Source organism: Rattus rattus, chromosome 6, assembly GCF_011064425.1.
Source record: "Rattus rattus isolate New Zealand chromosome 6, Rrattus_CSIRO_v1, whole genome shotgun sequence".
NCBI lineage: Eukaryota > Metazoa > Chordata > Mammalia > Rodentia > Muridae > Rattus > Rattus rattus.
In genome coordinates this window covers 135,893,065-135,913,349 of record NC_046159.1, presented here as the reverse complement: position 1 = coordinate 135,913,349, position 20,285 = coordinate 135,893,065, and the positions used below count along the sequence as shown (strand labels likewise).

The window sequence follows — 20,285 nt, the reverse complement described above, 5'->3', positions numbered from 1 at the left end:
AAGATAAAAATCAAAGATTCTGGATGGGGGGCTGGATCAAGAATCTAATCAGGCATTTTTGGTTGAAGGGATTAAATTTATTTGAATTATGTGTAAATGTCATGTTCTGATTAAAAAACAAAAAAAGAAGATAATAGAATATATCTTTTTCCGAAACAGTCAAGAAGTTGCAAGGCATACAATCTGCCAGGAGCTAGAAAAACAGTGACTCTGGGTCTGTGAGTGCCAAGAAATGCTTCCCTCTGCAGGAGAGCAAATGAGCTCTGCCACTGACATAAGACCGTTGAGGACTAATACAGACTGAGGGACAAAACACCATCTCTTACAAATAACCCCATTTAGCCTGCACTAGTAATCTCAGATAGTCCTGAGCATGTGCAGTCACAGCACTCGCCATTCTGTGATTTTATAGATTAACCAGATTTATTAAATTAAAATCTATACATTGTTCTTATAGTTACAACTTAGGGACAGACCATCAGAGCAAACAGACACATCTAGAAAAATCAGAAGTGTATTTTATGCTAACGTTACTTTCTGTCCAGTTCGAAACACTGTTCCACTTTGATTTTTTCTCTTCTTTGGATTTTGAAAGTTTTCATACCTTAAAAAGAAAGATATTTAATGAATGAATAAGAAAGATAATAGATTCTTTTCAAATATATTTTAAGAAATGAAAAGAAAAACTAGAAAATTATAGACAATGTTAAAATTTTCAAAGTTTCAGTCTAGGAGGAAAAAAAGCCACTATATTAGACAGGATAAAATACAGATAACAAGGAACAATATGAAAATTATAACTGCTATAGTTTTTATTCAAAGACTAGGAAATTGCTAACCAGTACATAATGCGTCTGTACTCAAATGGGCCATGGTTAGAACAGTGCACACTGAGCTATGGGAGGGCTTGCGATCTGGCCTGTTCTGCAGTGAGGGACACACTGCACACTACAGCGAGTGTGCTGCACTCTGAGCCTTAGAGATACCCGCATTCTGTGCTGCGGCGACTCCACTTCGGCACGGTGAACCAGGGAAAAGGTGAACCAGGGAAAGTGCAAACGCTTGGCTCCAGCTGCTTGTAGAACCTGAACCCTGTCACAGAAATCCTCTAGAAACTGGCATTGAACACAACAAGGTGGCCCCCTGCGTAGTCTACCAAACGGTGTTTAAGAAGGATGGATGGCTCAGGGGACAGTGGCTACCGGCACAGGTAGAGCACTCTATTTTAAAAATAGAAGGGGTTGGGGATTTAGCTCAGTGGTAGAGCGCTTGCCTAGGAAGCGCAAGGCCCTGGGTTCGGTCCCCAGCTCCGGAAAAAAAAGATCCAAAAAAAAAAGAAATAGAAGTATGGGGTTGGGGATTTAGCTCAGTGGTAGGCGCTTGCCTGGGAAGCACAAGGCCCTGGGTTCAGTCCCCAGCTCAAAAAAAAAAAGATCAAAAAAAAAAAAAAAAAATAAGTATACAAAGTCACATGATTAAGGAATTTCTGTTTCCTACTCTTCCTTTGTTTTTTTGATATTTGTACAGTAAGTACACATTGCTGATGTATGTACACTTCCCTCCAAAGTGCTGCAAAGGTGAACAGGAGTTGAAGTATTTTCTCTTAGACAAAACCAGGAACAAGTATTTTTTTTAATTATGTTGAATCACTAACATGGAATGATGGCCAGTCATTCAAATATGCTTATATTTGAATGTATATATCATGACATACATATGTGTGTGTGTGTGTGTGTATCACTAATACACACACATGTATATGTGTTTGTTGTTTTTGAGATGTAGCCCTGCCTGTCCTAGAACTTAGTATGTAGACCAGGCTGGTCTCCATCTGCCTCTGTCTCTCTTAAGTGTTGGAATTAAAGGTGGACCACCACACTCATTTAAAACCAGTATATTTTTAATAAATCTTATAAACTAAATAATTAGAATTAATTTAGACCACTATTCATTGTCCTATTTCTTCATTTTCTAAAACCAGTTCACTATAACTCACACACTCGAACAGATTAGTTAAGGGAAGTCTAGTGCATAGTTACTACAGTCTCTTCTGGTTCTGGGAATGGGATGACACAGGGTCTCACATATCCCAGGCAGATGCTCTGTCACTCATTTGCAGCCCCGATTTAACCATATATATATTTAAATTAGCTTCCAAATTTAAAAAAAATGTAAACCCTTCAGAACTGAAGTGAACAATATGTTTCTTATGGTTACTTACAGCTCAGCAAATTCCTTCCCTTCATCCTCATTAATGGACGGTCTCGTGTGGGCAAGCGCAGTCATTAAATGTGCCTGACTAATAGCAAAACTGGTTTTGATTGGTCCAGGCTGGTTAAGGGATTCATCCTCCTTAAATAAAAACAGAGTAAGCAGATGTTAACTTAGGAATTCAAGAGATGGAGTGGCAGTCCCAGTGTTATTGTCAGGTTTTTCCTGAGAATACGTTCTCTCTCATGAGACAATCATGGAGCAAGGATCGTCATTGGGCTGAGTCACTGGGCTTCAGCACACTGCTTATAAATATGGCTCAATTAAAACCCAAAGAAACACATGTCAAAAAAGGAAAGGCAACTTGTAAAAGTTCTGAGAAGAAGGGAAAAGGCCATACTCCACTTTGGCTCTGGTATCTGCCTTTGATGATGCTGATGTCTGCCCTCAGCTGGTCTCTCTGCTCCTGGGTAAGGTCTTGGGAGCCTTCTTGGGAAGGTGTCCTGAACACAGGATGCTGTGTAAACAATGGGTCTTTCCCAGGAGTGGCAGGTAAGTCCTGAGTCATGGAGCTCGGTGCAGACAGACAGTGTGAGCTCTGCATGATGGGTAAAGACAAAGAGAGGTAGATGGAGAGAAGAGAGCCATGTCACTGAAGGTAAAAAATGAAAACTCTGTTTCCATCTTAAAATTTATTACTTGAGAATTTCACACATGCATATATGTATTTTTATCAAATCCATCCCACTTCCTGGCCTCTCTCTCCTGCCATATTCCCTCACTACTTTTCCTTCCAAATTCATGTCTGCTTGGTGCTGTTTGGTGGTAGGAATACAGGCAGACTCTCAGGGATCATATCCCTCAAGCAGTAACCTTAGGTAAGTTTATATTTTAATTCACTAAAGTTAAGCAAGTTTTTAAAAGACAATATTCTATAAACCAAGGTTCACCGATACCTGTGGTATAAGATCTCCATAGCAAAACAAACCAGTACCCATAAGATAAAGGTTTATTTCCTTTTAATGTTTTGGTACTCAAACCTATTACATTTTTGGCAAGGACAGGTTCAACATGAGCGTTACTCATGTGTGCAGGTGTGTGTGTGTGTGTGTGTGTGTGTGTGTGTGTCTAAGTGTGGAGGCCAGGGTCAATGTCCAGCGTTTTTTTCAATTGCTTTGTGCTTTATTTTCTGAGATAGACCCAGACTTAGCAAACCTCAGTGATCCCCCATCCATGTCTCCCCCAGGTTGGAACTGCAGATATGTGTCACTGTGACCAGCTGTGTACGTGGGTCCTAGGAGTCAGAGCTCGATCATGTCTGTCTGTGCCAAGCACTTTAATGTCAGGGATCTCCCTAGCCCCTTTCTCTGATCCCCAGAAAATAGTTATGCTAATGTTCCCAGGTATTTCTAGGGAGAAGATAAAAAATAGAAAACAGAATAAACTTATAAAAAAAATTTAACTCCTTCTTAGAGAAGTAGGTATTTTTATATTTTTAGAAACATGAATTATTAAAAACAAATATACAAAAGCAACCATATATGGAAAAATGTTATATACTAAAAATAGTAAGCTACTATTAATTTTAGTGTGTATATAGTAACTAAAGAGAAAAACAATGATGTTGCCCACATTTAATCTAAATGGCTTCCATGTTGATACATGTTAATTACTTCTTTTCATGCTTTCCATAAGATTCACAAATAGGCATCATTTTTGTTTCTTATGAATTTTAGACATTATTGCAGCAAATGTCCTAATATCCAGAAGTGCTTCATGACAATAAAGTTTACACTTATTATTAAATAGATCTCACAGTAAGAGGTGTTTAAAATCACCCACAGAGAGAGAAACTCCTGAGTGACCACAAGAGGGAGCCACACCAGGTCCCTGTGGAACCAACCCCCGTTGCTCCTCTTACAAATGTTTAACAAAAACTAAAAATGACTAATTGGCATAATTTAAGAAACAAAGCTACTTCCATTGCAGACCGACCAACCAGAGAGACAGTGTGGGGCAGGTAGGAGATGGATGTCACTGCAGTACCACACCACATCCATCTTTACGTATGATAACCAAACTGAGCCACACAGCAACAAATGCACAGGTACCAAGTCAGAAGAGGCTCCGTTTCCAAGTTCCGATTCATAGGAGCTGCCAAAGTAGAGCCGGTACATATTGAATTTTGATTCATCTGGAAGGATCTCCGACATCTCGAGAGAAACGAGGGATTGATCTAAGCCACATTCTCCGTCTCCAGCTGAGTCGTCGGAACCACTGCTGTGGTTAAGAAAGACCATTGAAGACAGACTGAGGTCACTGTCAGAGCTGGATCCTCCATCCTGAACGACACAGACAGTGCCAGTTTAAGTACTCCATAACTACACAGAGCAGCAGACGACATCACTCCACAGAGCATGGGAGCTCGTGCTTCCAAAGAGGCTCTCAATCCTCTCTAGATTGGGGTATACAGTAGAAACATTCTTATGAGACAAGAGCTCATGTAACCTACAGCAGCCTTAGATCTGCTGTGGAGCTTAGGAAGACCCTGCTTTTCTGAGTCTTAGGATTTCAGGTGCACACCAGCATGGCTGACTTACCTGGTGCTGAGGTGCGAATCCAGAGCTCTGTGCACGCTAGGCACTCTACCAGCTGAGCTACATGCCCACCCTTACACAATGCAAATGTACCTAGTACCATAAAGGAGGATCAGGATGAAGTATGGTATAGAAAATCCACTGACTATCCCAGTGATGACAAAACTAGGACTTAAGAGTCGAGATTTTAGTTCATCTCTGTCTTCAGTCATTTTTGCTTTTACTGTGAAATTATTTATATCTGTGTGTGTGTGTGTGTGTGTGTGTGTGTGCACGCACACACACTTGTAAAGCATTCAGATGAAACGGGTTAAGAAAGAAGAGACTTGTAAATTGGCACTCCACCAAGCTGCCGCTCAGTGGCTCAGTGCAGCAGCTTCTAGCATTACCTGCCAAGGCCCTGGCCATTCCAATCTCTCTCTGTCTCCTCTCCTCCCTCATCTCTTCTGGTTCCCTATCCATCACCTTGCTCATTCTGTCTGTCTCATCTCCCCACTCCCAGTAAACCTCCTGACCTAGAGCTGTTGCATGATCGAACTTTGTGGAGTTCCTTGGCTCCCGCCTGCCAAAGAACTTTTGCCCTTTATCCTAATAGAAATCTTCAGGGCTGGGGTGTAGCTTAGTCATACCGAGTTTGTCTAGCACGTGTTACATCCTAGTTCAGTTCCTAGTGCCATAAAGAACAAAAACAGCCGCGACAATGGCTTGCTACAATAGCAAAACTTGACCTGGGGGCTGTGGGGATAAGTGCTGTGCAAGCTTAGGGCCACAGTGCTGTGGCTTGGCCTCACCGTGCTGGAGTGCGGAGACATGTATGACCTAGATGCTCCCTGGCCAGCAAGCCCACCCTGTTTCAGACTAGTGAGAGACTATCTCAGAAAGGGCGGGGTGCTTGAGGAAGGCCACCCCACATTGCTCATTGACTGCTGTTGACTGTGTACATGTGCACCCCGCGTCCTCTCCACACACTTGGAACTACTTAAGAAATTTAGGACCCGCAGAAATTCCCAACCAAAATTAGTGGGGGGAAATACACAGAAAAGCTTCTTAGAAAATATAGGCAAAGTCTATAATTAAACTGTCTACTGCAATAATTAAAATGCCATTGTAGAGAAAATGGTAATTCTAGGGCTGGGATATAGAAAATTCAAGATAAATGAAGATCATCTTGTGTCAGAAGTAAGACTGCTGAAGAAATGATGGGGTAAGAGAGGCCCCATGTCACCACAGAGACAGCCACAGGTAATGCCTGTTAACAAGCAAGAAGAGCTGAAAACCTTAGTTATCTCTATTTATATGAATTCATACTCCTTCACTCTAACCTTTCTAATGCCAAATTGTTAATACTAAGGTAATGTTAGGGAAACATACCAAATCTTCAGAATTAAAATCTCTGTAAACCCCACATTCCACTTTTGGACTATTTACAATAGGCAGATTACAGTTTCGCCGCAGTCTGGCAGTAAGGTGCTCTCTCCCTCGGTGTCTGCCCTAGCAGCCTTCCCATGCAACTCACGTGGAGCCCGCTGGGCAGTAGCCGTCCCTGCAAGGCCTCCAGCTGCGCATTGTACAGCAGGGCTTTCAGATCCGCTCCAGTGAAGGACTCAGTGACAGAGGCCACGTGCTGAAGGTCCACGTCATCCGCCAGAGGTAGAGACTTGCTGAGGACAGTTAAAATCTCAAGACGAGACACCTGAAGGAAGGAGAACTATTACTAAACACACGACAAAGTGAACTATTACTGTAAATTGTGACTCCAAAGACATTTTTCATGCATTGACATGTCTAACAAGCTAAGCCTTCTGGGCAGTTTGTACTAGACATAAATCATCTTTCTCAGAATTGGATCCCTAAAAGGAGACATGGGTGTAGCCTTTGCTATTTAGTGGGGTTTTTCTTCCACCTTCATCCACCCTTTCAACCCCCTAACACGAGATAAGAGAAAAAAGGATAGGACTTCCTGCTGCTTAGGGGCAAGTTTAATCTTCCCGTCAGGATACTTAATTTCTTCTTTCTTCTTTGCACATGACTGTTTAACAAGCTGTAGCCAACAGTCCACAACAAGCAAACTCTCAGGGCCTCCAGCATTTATGTGGCCGATGAAAAGTTCCCAGAATCCCAAACATCACACAATCGCAGAAACTATCTGCAGCTGGCAAAACCACACCCCTGCTCGAGCACAGGGCAAATCATGGCTGCTATAACAATCTGAGGCAGCCCCACGTCTCCACACCTGGGGTTAATATGAAAGCATATTTCTATTTCTGTGTTTTTTAAAGAAGCCCAAAAGCCAACATTTGTAATTACTCAGTGTAAATTCACATACTGTGGCTATCTCCTAGATTTGGACAAGTGTGCCAACAAAGGAAACCATTAAGAAACAAGCACACACACAAAATGGCCTATAGACTTTGACCTTTGGCCATTGTCTCTCATTCATTTATTTATTACTTTCTACATGTGGGAGCAAGGACTGGCAGAACGAAACAAGAACAGTTGGACCCCTTTCTCCATGAGACCTGGCCACATGCCCCTGGCTCCCTTGTTTGTGAACTGGAGGCTTCTTACAGGATATGGAATGCAGGGACACAGAGGACAGTTTTTAGGTTTCCTGATTCCCTCCTACAGATCAACACAGCTACTCCTGAACAGGAGTGCATTGCTGGGGCCACATCAGACTCAACGTCTTATGCTCTGAGTAAACAGTGAACCAGCCTTTGCTCGAAAAGCTGTCTTCTTGTTTGTTTGCTTGTTTGTTTTTTAAAACAGGGTTTGTCTATGTAGCCTTGGCTGTCCTAGAACTCTGTAGACCAGGCTGGCCTCTAATTCACAGGGATCTGCCTGCCCCTACCCCTACCCTTGCCTCCTAAGTGCTGGGGTTAAAGGCATGTAGCAGCAGCACCACCACCACCACCGAGCTTCAAAGCTATCTTCTAAGGACAACGCTATCTTCTAAGGACAAAGCTATCTTCTAAGGACAAAGCTATCTTCTAAGGACAGTGGCTACCAAATGACCAGAGTAAAGAGTGTGGCATCTGCCGAGGAAAGAGTTCTGTCACCTGATCGGGAGGAGGGCAGTATACACATTTATCCAGTCGTCCGGGCCGTAACAAGGCGGGGTCGATCAAATCAGGGCGACTAGTAGCAGCCAACACATAAACTCCTGAGGGGGAAAGCACTTTTAGCACGATGATTTAGTAACCTCTTTTATACTGTGATTTTGTACAAACAGTGATTTACCCTGTAAGCCTTCTACTCCATCTAACTGTGTCAGCAGCTGGTTAACTACTCGGTCTGTGACCCCTGTGCTGTCGTGACCTCTTCGAGGAGCAATAGATTCAAACTCATCAAAGAAAAGAATACAGGGCTTTGCAGCCTGTGCTCTGAGGAGGAAAAAAATCTGTATTTTATCAGGGCTCCAGAGTTTTCAAACTCTTCACACACACACACACACACACACACACACACACACACACACACACACACACACACACACACCCATACGCACACACATACACACACACACAGCATCGATTATAATGTATAACGTAACAATGTGTGTGTGTACATAAGAAAATTACATGCAATTATCTTTATTTTCTGGCTATTTAAAAAAAATTTTAAAGATTTATTTTAGTTATGTGCCTATACTGTTGCTGTCTTCAGACACACCAGAAGAGGGCATCGGATCCCATCACAGATGGCTGTGAGCCACCATGTGGTTGCTGGAGTTGAACTCAGAACCTCTGGAAGAGCAGTCAGTGCTCTTAACTGCTGAGCCATCTCTCCAGCCCTTGGTATTTAAATTTAAACTGAGTTTTCTATTCATAATAGTGCTACTTATTTTTATATTATGAAATCTCTGATAATTCCATATATGATATATGATAATTCCATATATTCCATACAATATATTTGATCATATTTGCCTCCCATCTTCCTCTCTAAATTGATTCTTGAGAGTTTAAAATATTTGTTTAGTGATTCATACCTGTGTATAAGTAAGAGACTAAAACCCAAATCTTAGCCAATAGATTCTTATCATGGGTAGCCATTTAAAGAAGATCTATGGGCTGGAGCGATGGCTCAGATCCCTTGGGGCTAGAGTTAAAGGTATTTGTGAGCTGCCTGGCCTGGGTGCTGAGAACCAAACACTCTCTGAAGCCCTGAGCAACTCTCCTGCCCACGGTGGCCATTTTTATGTGCGCTTACTGGCTTCTGCTTCTGAGTTTCTGAGAATGCCTGTTTAATTCTTCAACCTGTTCAAAGCTAGAAAGCTCAGTATTTTTGCATTGTTTTATAGGAACACTCTGAAAAAGCTAGCATTATTAGATGCATAATATTTGGAATTATAACCTTTCTTTTTTTAATTTAGCCTTTTGTCAATATGTAGTCATAGACTTTTATAATAACCCTTTTAGAGACTCTATTTCTTAAATTGCATCATAGATATTTAAATAAACATTTACCTTATTTTTACAAATTATATTCATATATTTACTATATATAGTGAAATGTTTAGAAGAATATTACAAAGTAAATTTTTATTTTAAAAATTTCCACAATTCTGTTCCCCTTGAATAATTATTTCAACTTTAAGTATTATCTTCTATATTAATATATTATCTTATGAACATTCAGAAATACAAGCATTAATGAAACTGGATAGATAACATTGATTTCTAAGAGCTATGTTAGGAGCAGGGGAACAAGAACTTAAAACTTAAAAATATATGGCGTGTATTAGGAATAACTATTTGCTTCATGTAAGAATCTAATTTGAAAGCAAAGTGTGGTGATGTAAACTTCTAGTCCCAGCCATTGGGAAGCTGAGGCAGATGGACTGCAGTTCAAGGCTCATCTGTCCCATAGAGTGAGAGCTTGTCTCCACAGAAAGGGACAGATCTACTCTGACCTTTCCCTGAACAACTACTTAGGACTCTATGTGAGGAATATTACTATTGTAAATATAAAATAACCTCCAGAATTTAACGTTGAAAGTAGTCTATTCTTGGTAGTATTTGCTGAAATAAAATCCTTGTCCTTTGATTTGTTAATTCACATAAACCATAGGTTTTAAATCCTGTTCTTGAAAAATTAGGCCACAAACATGAAGAATAAGTGCTATCAGTCAGTGTCCTCAAACACTCATAAAAGCCACCTGATGAAGACATCTCGAACAGCTTGCTCACTTGCTCCAATGTATTTGCTGAGTAACTCTGGTCCCTAGAATCAGAGGAGAGATGAAGTTGATTATAAACAACAGAGCCTTGGGTTTTGATTAAGCATGATGAAACACGGGACTTTTAAAATAGGATTGGGTGGATGTCTCGTACTCACAAACAACTGTGCTGGGGTAAGTGTCACTACTGTTCCTAGCCCTTGGCTTCTTTTGCCTGTAACATTGTCACAGATGTTCTCGTGTCCTGTGGCTTTATTTCCTTTCCATCTTTGTCAAAGGGTCCCTCTTCTGAAAAGCTTCAGCTGACAGCACTGTGACCACCCCAGCTGCCCCATGCCTCCTGACTGCGGCTTTTTCCTGTTGTGCTTCCTCCCACCCAGCAGTGGGCTTTATGCTGGGTTTCTGTTTACCATCTCCTTCCACTATTAGCTTTGCTTTGCTTCTACCTAAAAACACGTTAGACCTTGTGTGCAGTAGGGACGGTGAAAGGCAGCCACAAGGGACGATAAAACTGGCCTTTACTCCTGTAGGTCTCTTCTAAAATACACTTTGCTTTTTCTCTTAATATTTACATAAAGTCTATTCACAATGATGGTGATTTGCCTTAAACAAGAACATAAAAGGCATTCAGAAAGAGAGGTGATCAGCACTGTTCCTCCCAGCTATAAACCAATAAATGCAGCATTCTTCCCTCCTAGCTTCCCAAATAAGAGACACTCCACAACTGAGAAACACAGCCGCAACTGCGAGGACTGCAGGCGTGGGAGGCTATGGTGGCTCCTGGAGAGTTAAGCAGGAATTACTGTAAGACCCAGTGATTCTACTCATTACATACCAAAAGAAATGAGACCCTACGTCTACAGAAAATGTGTACCTGGTTGTTTATAACAGTGTTATCCATGCAGGCCTAATGGCAGAACACTGTAACGATAGCTTGGAGGGTGCAGGGCCTGGCAATGTGAGTTTTGTTGTAGAACCACATGGTGTGTGGAGAGAACCAATTCCCACAGGCTGTCCCATGATATGCTTGCTGTGGCACGAGTGCCCACACACATACACATACACAATTTAATGTTAACACACATGCATTGAAACCCAATGGTGAAATAACCCAAATGTTACCAGTGACGTGGCACAGGGAAGCAATGGGAGGCAATGCTCCCACAAAAGGGATGAAGAATTAACATACATGACAACTAAAAGCATTACGTGGAAGAAGCTAGGCACAAAGGTACACATGTTACCTGATTCCTAACATACAAAATCCATAGACACAGGGATAAGATCAATGGCTACCAAGCAACGAGAGGACACGAGAATAGAATACATTAGCTTTGAGAACAGGAGGGAGAAGGCCCACTCCAGGGCCAATGAATTCTACCCTTACCAGTGGCCAACTGGATGTTACGTCAGTTTGCCTCAATTAAGAAGACAAGGGGGGAAGGCAGATGTCCACATACCTGAATACTAATAAAGTTCATCCCACTCTCTCTTGCAACCACCCCAGCGAGTAAAGTTTTTCCTGTCCCAGGAGGGCCATAAAGCAGTATTCCCGTCCTCTGTCGTATGGGTAAATTTGCAAATAATTCTGGGTACTGAAAAATAGTAAAGTATGGCAGAGAGCAAAAATCTAAACAGAGACTGCAGGAACACAGTGTACAGAAAGTATCTTGAGGGTAATAACAGCCACCTCCCTCTATTAACAAGAACACAGCAGCAGAAAAGGAAATTCCCATTGGAGTGATTAATGGAGTCCACAGAAAGCATGTGTACACAGAAGACATCTGTCAGGGCATCAGAACTCCTTCTGCCTTGTTGAGTTTTGTTTGGTTTTGGTGGTAATAAAGCCGGGCAAGGCACAACCACCGAGCTACAGAAGTAAACCAGTCTTCCTTTTTCTTCCAGTGTGATCGATCAAAGGACTGTTAGGGAAACGGAGGCCACACGCCCAGCCTTCCAACAAGCACAGCAGCACTTGTATGGTTGAAGTGTGATAGCTGATACATTCAAGTAGGCATCAAAGACAAGCAGAGGACGCACAGGCCATGTTACAGGCAGCCATGCCTCTCCCTGCTACACAAGTGATTAGTTCTTCTTAAATTACCAGCTTTTAAAATAGCCAGCTGCCCAGAGCACAGAATCCCATCTGACGTTAACTAAACATCAGCAGTATCTTTGCCTCCTCTCTTGGGCAAGCCTCTGTGGTTCATCCAGTGAACATCATCCACTTCTACATTCATACGAACTGGAGAGGCCTCAAGGTCAGCAGTAAGAACATGGTAATATTTGGGTATTAATGCCTGGTGCTCAAACTCAGCCTTTGATATTGCTGCCTAGTAATTCTATGCCAATTTCTCCTCCCCTAGGCATAAACCTATGGTTGTGTGCGGTACTCAGCACATCCCAGGCCCTGACAACAACTCTTCCCAGGAGTTGCCATCCATCACCAGCAACCCCAACCCTTAATCGTCTCTTTACCTTGCATGACTCCTGGATCTCACACAACTCATTTCTCAGTCTTCCTGACTTAACACACTATGCCCTAGACTCTACCTACAGCCTTTATCTTCCCATCCACCTGGTTCACTGCCCGCTCTCAACTCTGCCCTTCCACACTAGTTCCCCGAGTCCAAACGTCTGCATAACCCCCGTCCTGTGTGCTCAGAGGACTCCGTGTCCTGCACCCTTCCTATCAGCTTCTGTTGAGATCCCAGCAGACGGACGGCTAGCTGTGCTTCAGCAAATCTGAGCGACTTGAGCATAACACACTTAAGATATTCATGCCAAAATGGATTTACATTTACAGGCCAAGAAAATATCCAAATCCTGTTTGGTTTGGTAATTCAGTAAGTACTTGTTGATCAACTGGAAATTGGATGAGCTAACAAATAAAGCCATAGCCGTGGTTCAGGGTTTCTTCTGGCCATTGGTACTCTGTTCATGTGGGTCCATGCGTTCTATCTTACCTTGGCTGGTAACTGGATAGTATCCATGAGTATCTGCCGAACTTCATGTAGTCCACCGATCTTGTCCCAGCCCAGGTCTCTAGGTTTATGCAAGTTGACATTTCGCAGAGAAGCAGGAAGAAATCCACGGAGAGCCTTTTGGAAGTCTGCTGTTGTTAAAGTCAATTCTGTTTAAAAATAAAAGTTTTTAGGTAAGATCTCACTAGCTACGTAGCTCTATCTAGCGTCAAACCCAAAGAAATGAGCCTGGCAGCTCCTGAGTGATGGGGTTAGGCACGCACCTCCAAGACCAATTCAGTTTTACATATACTGTCATACTGGCTGGCAATGCCAGACTTCTACACAAAGACCGTGTGAAGCCGGATGTATGTAATTCTCGCTCTGCCCTGACTCTAGTCCCGGGGAGAAGGAGTCCAGGTTTGTACACATACCTTCCCTGGCGGGGCTCTGCTGGCGAGAGAGAGAGGAGTGTATGGCTCGGTCCACGAGAACTGTGAAGTCTCGAGCCACAAACGCCTCTGTCTCTTTAGCTATGCACTTCAGGTCCAAGTCAGGGGACTTGCTTATGTCACAGCCCAGTTTATTCTTCACAACACTATGCAGAATTTCACATCTCTGTTCCTTAAGAAAAAACACAAAATTCAGATTATTAATTTTTCAAGGGTGCATTTCCTGAGTTCCATGTCACTTAGCAATGACATATAATCAGAGAATAGCCTCGGCGGGCAATGGCGTTGGTGTGTGAACATCACAGAACGCACTTACACAAACTGGGACTGCACAGCTCTCTAGGCACCCACAGGCACTGCGGCAGGCAACTCTGCCCACTCTCGGCATAGCAGCTCCTAGCTGCCCTCACACAGCACGGGAGCACTCCCTCCCGGGTCTGAAGCGCCTGATGAAGAGCTCTCGAGTGGTCGAAGGTGGAGCTAACAGTCACTTAGATATCACGGCTGGGGACCCTTCCCTTCAAAGTCACAAATAAGCTCTCTGCTTCGTCCACGGTCCCATCAAAGGGCTCTCTTTTTGTGTCTGGTCTAAAATTGTACTTCAAGCGTTCCTCAGTAAATTTTCAGAAACCACACCGATACAAGATTGCCATTTCTTTCTCTAATAAGGAGCATTTTAAGTAGCACTCTGATTGTTAACAGGATTTTTGTTTGTTTGTTTGTTTGTTCCTATAACATTTCTAAAAACATATCCAAAGTGTAGGATAGTTTAATGTCAACTTTACACAAGCTAGAGTCATCAGGGAGGAAGGGGCCTCGGTCAAGAAAATGGCTCCATAAAAATCTAGCTGTAGGCAGGCCTACAGGGCATTTTCTTAATTAGTTGTTGATGTGGGAGGATCCAGCCCGTTGACTGTTGGTCCTGGTTGTGTAAGAAAGCAGGCTGAGCAGCCATGAGCAAGCCATGGGAACAAGTGTTCCCTGTGCTTTTGAGGATGAACTGCTGTGTGGAACTGTGAGTGAAAGAAACCCTGTCCCCTCCAAGCTGCTGTAGCTCATGGTGCTTGGTCCCAGCAGGAGTAGCCTTAGCAAGACAACCAATATCACTGCCATTCTTTCTTTGCTTTTTTGGTGCTGAGTACTGAATCTAGGGCCCTCACACATACTGGGAAGCTCTTTATCACTGAGCCTCTGCTTTTTCAGTAATAGTTAAAGGGAAAGGGCCTGATTAGTAAGGTAGAACCAGGCAAGGATCGTAAAATTCTTATGTGTCTCCAGTGTGCTTGCCAGGCTGAGACTACGTCCTCCTGCTCCTGGTCACCAAATGCTTGGTAAGCGTAGGGTCCTGAAGTGGGCATGGATGCTTCATCAAACTGCTAAATGATGTCTAGTTTTCAATTTTCACTTCATCCTCATTTAGAAAAAATTCTAACTCTAAGAAATCCATTTCCTTAGCAAGTACGTAACATCTTAGATGATTATAAATTATAATCTGTGCCCTCAAACTGCACGCGTTGCTCTTAAATAGCTACACAACCTCCTAGATGCAGTAACTACTAAAGTGAAAACAGTTTCCAAGAAAAAGAATTTAGGGCAATAACCTGATGTGAGTTACCTGGTCAGGAGGCTGGATGTGCTGGATGCACTGAAATGTGTGGACTCCTTGAGCAGAGACGAGGGAAGGATGGAGAGAGTGCTGGAGCTGGCTCGTGGCGATGAGCGCGACCAAGCTTCCCATGCAAACAAACTCTTTGATCATATTGCTCAAAGCTAGAATGAAGCAAAGGAGCATAAAGCTCGGAGCAAACCATGAGCATTTAACTGAATACTCATTAAAATGCTAACACTCATGTTAGCTACAGGACGGAACAGCTTTACCACGTTTAAAACCCAGCCACTGATGTGCTGAGTCAAACGGAAGTGTGGGAAAGCCTGTAAACTCACAACATTTCCACTGAGGTCGGGCACTCCTGGATCTTACAAAGTAGGTGAGTCAAAACCAGAAAGACATCTTAGAAGTGAGTACTCTAGAAGGAGGGTAAATGCCCACGCTGTCATGGTTATTAGCAGAACAGGCTGTGTTCCTAACACTCCCTGAATAACCTCTTTTTATCCAAGGCTTGGCGGAGTCTGGCTGAGGAGAGAACTGAAATAAGCATTAGTGTAATGTATCTCTGAGTCCTGATCCAGAGAGTTGCGGCTTTCCTTTGAGATCAACTCTACTTCATCTAATGGAAGCTACTCTTGCTACAGTTTGGTTGACCTCAGCTCTCTAGAACCGTGAGGCAATACTGTCAATTCTTACAGCCCTTCCTCCCCACCAGGTCTGTCTTCACACTGTACACTACAACCGACAGTGTATTCCTCGATGCAGTATAATCTCCTGTCTTCACACTGTATGCTCCAACCAACGGTGTATTCCTCGATGCAGTATAATCTCCTGTCCTTACACTGTATGCTACAACCAATGGTGTATTCCTCGATGCAGTATAATCTCTTGCATCTCAACACCTTTCCCTGTGAACTGTCCTTCTTTTGCTGCCTGTTCACTTTCATCTTTCCATTAAAACTCGGTTCAGTCACCAGCATCTCTGGAAGTTTTCCTTGCAACCCTTGTGGCCTACTGCGCTCTCTTGGGGTTGGATGCTCACACACCACACTGCACATTCCCCTCACAGTGCACCTTACCACTGTCTAGTTGGTTAACCTGGCCCAAATCCTTATCCCTGTCACTTTCCATTTGCTGACTTATAACACCAGGAGATACCGGCAGGGACTCTCAAGGCACGCCCTCTGCATCCTACACAGCAGCCACCATTACTGCCGCTATTCTGCATTGACATCGCTTCCTTTCCTCTCCTGGACCTTGAGAAGGCTGAATACAAAGAAGTATTCAACAAGTACCTGCCAGTGAAACAGACACAAGAGGAAGTCTGTAACACAACAGCCTCCGGAAGTGAGGCAGAGCGAGAAGGCCAGTCATAGTCAAGGGATGTCCCTGCTCTTGCTCTGCCATTTTCTAATACAGAGCTGAGAATGCTACCAGGCACTCAAAGGAACAAGCAATAAGCATGTACTGAATTCCCTGTGCCACCAAGCCTGGTAAGCTAAGGTCAGTCTCCAGGGCCTGCGTGGTGGAAGGAGAGAAGGACTCCTCAAAATGTTCTCTGACCTCCAATAGATACACTCAGGCATTATGGGTGCCACCCCCAACAAGTGAATGAGTAATAAATAAATAAATAAATAAATAAATAAATAAATAAATAAATAAATGAATGAATGAATGAATGAATAAATCTAATTAAAAATGTAAAAATTCAATTTACCACTGTTGAAAAATGTTGACTGACAACTGAAAAAGCTCCTAACCCAGTAGGGGACCATTACCGTGTGCAAGCCGTTGGCTCTGCACTGCTTCAGGGCTGTGCTCATGCTCTGGGGTGCTCGGCAATCCAGCAATGAGGTCCAGGTCATCCAGCAGAATGAGGGATGGCTGCCTCCAGGCTGCCTCTGAGAAAGCCACCTCTAGGGCCTTTTGTATGCTTTCGAGCCTTTTTCCTAGACACACAAGATGTGGGTTCAGTGTTATTGCAAGCGTGGGAAGTTTAGGCTCCTCTTGAAAGCACTAGTTTATCTGTTGATATTAAACCCATGTTTTATTAATATACCAATCAAACAACTTGCTAATCATTCAACTCCTCAGTCTCCAAGGACTCAAAAGGCCAATGTATCACAAAGGAGAGGAATGTGCTCCTCTGACTCTTGTCTGTATGCACTCAGCCACACTCCAGAGCTTCAGATGGCTTATGGTTGTGAACTAAATGGGACGTAGAAACATAAGCCAGAGTAATGGGCAGAGATCTGAATCACCTAGCAGTTGCCTGGAGACCCTAAAGTTCCTAGATTTCTATGACACATCTGGATTCAAGATTGCTCCAGGTGTGGTACAAAGTATTGATTTCCAAAAGACGGAAGGTTTACAGATCTATAATCTAATGCATAAGTTTCCTGATACTTAGCTCTAAACTAAATTTTCCCCCATGGGGCTTCAAAGAAGATTGAAACCTCCTTTGTAGCAAATGAAATAAGGAGCTTTCAAAAGCTTTCTTTACCTTGCCTTAAAATATATTTTTATTTATTCTTTGAAAATTCCATACATCTATACAATGTTATTTCTTCCTTATTATGCACTCGGAAAACACATAAGCTAAAAAGGCTAGCTGGGAGCAGGGTGCTAGTGGAAACCCAGAAGCAAGTTACTTGTTCAAAGTAAAACAGTTCCAACTTCATGCTTTAACTAAACAGATAAGAACACAAATGCTAGACTTTAAAAAACACACAAGCGGGACAGGCAGTGGTAACATATGTCTTTAATCCCAGTACCTGGGAGGTAGAGGCAGGTGGATTTCCATGAGTTCAAGGCCAGCCTGGTCTATAGAGTGAGATCCAGGACAGCCAGTGGCTAACAGAGAAACCCTGTCTTGAAATATCAACTGCACCCCCAATACACACACACAAACCAACAAGTGTTCCAAGGTCAACTGCAATTCTTCTGGTTGCCACCCACCCAAAGCCACCCACTGACCGGCTCATGAGTACTGCCATTTCCCACAGCGATTCAAAGATGGACTCAAATGCAGCTGACTCTAAATGCTTGGAGCAGCACATGTGGTATTCTACAGAGCTTTCACTTAAAAAACGTGGCTTCCATCAGTAGAGTTTTAGGGATTTTATCACAAACATCAGGAAGACAAAGCCTTCAAGTTTCTAAAGATTTTCCTTTTTTTTTTTTTAGCTTTTCCAGACAGGGTCTCTCTGTGTAGTCTTGGCTGCTCTGAAACTTGCTCTGTAGATCAGGCTTGCCTCAAACTCACAGAAATCCACCTGCCTCTGCTTTGCAAGTGCTGGGATTAAAGACTTATGCCACACGCCCCACTTCCAAATATCTAAGGATTTTCAATAACTAAAAGACAAAAATAAAAGTTTAAAAACCACATAACTGTATTAATAGCATTACTAATTCATTCCTGTCTACGAAAGGAGACTTGTGTGCACTCATTCCTACCTCGTAAAGCTTTGCAGTCGACCATCTCCACGTGGGCATCCAGGGCATCATGTGCTTCCTTACAGATGGCTTTAGCTAACGTTGATTTCCCGCTTCCCTGGAAGACAATCACTTCCTCAGAACATTCAACAGACTTAGTTACAGAGGTAGCTTCTGTCACTGCAGCGGCCACCAAGATTCAGCCTCATCGACTGATAGGCAGACACCAGTCCATTTGCAGTGTGGGATTCTGTGCTACTAAAATAAGGCTCTTAATCTGTTAGGCATTGTGTGTTCAAAATAGTCCACAAATAGAAAATAAACTCATTTCTACACTTGCCAGTTACTACTACTGATAGCATTTAAATAAAAGTCTTTAAAAATAATACTTTGTTGATACAAGATATGATTAATATAGAAATAATTTTTAAAATAAATAAATTATTATTTAATTTCAAATATTTTAAGAGAAAAGTAGATTACTAATATCCCAATTACATGGAATAAATATTTTAATTACTCCTTTCTTAATGATTTGTGGCCATTACTGTAGCTACCAATTAATGTGGAGTACAACCTTCACATACTTTGTTTCCTGTGACAGATGATTATATGGCATGCAGTGGCTGGGATTACAGGCACATTCACTGCCCTTGAGAGACAATTCAGCTCCCAGATTGTCTACTCTGATAGAGGAACAAAAGACTCGACACTTGCTTACATTCATAATGAGCATTTTTTTCAAATACAAGCTTTGACTTTTTTTCATTCTAAAATAATTTGTAAAAATTAAAAACAAGTATACTTAGTAAAAAGGGTGAAAGACCTCAGGTGAAAACTCCCCCTACATCAAGTGTTTTCATCCTTCTAAGCATTCTGTATTTGTTACAAATGCATAAAAACAGAACTGAAATAGGAATGAAGTGTTATAATTTCATGTTTTACTTAAACTGTTTAACCAGTTACTTCTCTATGCTTTATATTTATGTTCCTTCCAATTTCAGCCACCACTAAGTCATGAACATCCAAACAAATACACGTTTAGAGAGCTGCCAGTGTGCTTTCAGAAAGAAGTTGAACTATGACATCAGAAGGTAGCACGTCTCAACTCTCGCTCACATTTCCTCAGTGTCCTCTGGCATGACCACACCTGGTAGGTTTCTACAGTTCCTTACTACCAGTTTCTTCTTTCAATCTATTCGCACTTCTTGCTGTCACTTCTCTGGAGTCTAACAGCACTGTATCAGTTCAAATACATTGTTCTGATTATTAGCAAAACCCAGCAAAACTTGACATGAGAAATCTACAATTTGGAGGCACTCAACAAATACGTACTATCATCATGATCTTTTATAGAATTAGATATTACATAGTTATTATAGAGATATTACACAGAATTAGATAATATATAGATATTATATAGAATCACCACATTGAATTTAATGGACTTCAAAGACTAAAAGCACTGGGATGCTGGACTGTAGACCAGATGTATCATTATCATCTGTCCTGTCAGATGGCCTTTTCTTCCAACTCAGAGTAAGTCACATTTGTGAGGCACTTTTCGTACATGTTTTCTCTCCCTCAGTGAGGCTAATGCCATGAACACAGATGAGAAACAAAATTAAAGCCTTAAACAACAAGCACATTACAAAGTTCATGCATAAACCCAGGTTCTCTGTTCTTCTACTGGCTACGGTACTCTAGGAGGGACTTCAGAAGTCTGCTTTTGTAGACACAGAATAAGGTTTCTTAAGAATAGGTACTTTACCATGATAATGCAGTCTTAAAGAAGGACAAAGAATAGTTCCTATATTTACGTAAAGTAGGAAAAAG

The 20,285-nt window shown here is 42.2% G+C and overlaps 1 protein-coding gene across 1 annotated transcript in view; it reads right to left on the bottom strand.

Moving 5' to 3' along the window:
• Positions 1-55: 55 nt before the first annotated feature.
• The window catches only part of Pex1 (peroxisomal biogenesis factor 1), a 40,657-nt gene continuing 20,427 nt past the window's right edge, over positions 56-20,285 (bottom strand). Inside the window, exons 11-24 of the mRNA XM_032906996.1 lie at positions 18,471-18,567; positions 16,793-16,963; positions 15,021-15,175; positions 13,388-13,577; positions 12,957-13,123; positions 11,451-11,585; positions 9,970-10,034; positions 8,049-8,191; positions 7,868-7,971; positions 6,325-6,501; positions 4,323-4,553; positions 2,612-2,809; positions 2,222-2,352; positions 56-604 (exon numbers count right to left, since the gene is read on the bottom strand). Coding sequence (XP_032762887.1) covers positions 520-604; positions 2,222-2,352; positions 2,612-2,809; positions 4,323-4,553; positions 6,325-6,501; positions 7,868-7,971; positions 8,049-8,191; positions 9,970-10,034; positions 11,451-11,585; positions 12,957-13,123; positions 13,388-13,577; positions 15,021-15,175; positions 16,793-16,963; positions 18,471-18,567 — 2,049 coding nt within the window. The 3' untranslated portion in view covers positions 56-519. The remainder of the gene's footprint in view (positions 605-2,221; positions 2,353-2,611; positions 2,810-4,322; positions 4,554-6,324; positions 6,502-7,867; positions 7,972-8,048; positions 8,192-9,969; positions 10,035-11,450; positions 11,586-12,956; positions 13,124-13,387; positions 13,578-15,020; positions 15,176-16,792; positions 16,964-18,470; positions 18,568-20,285) is intronic.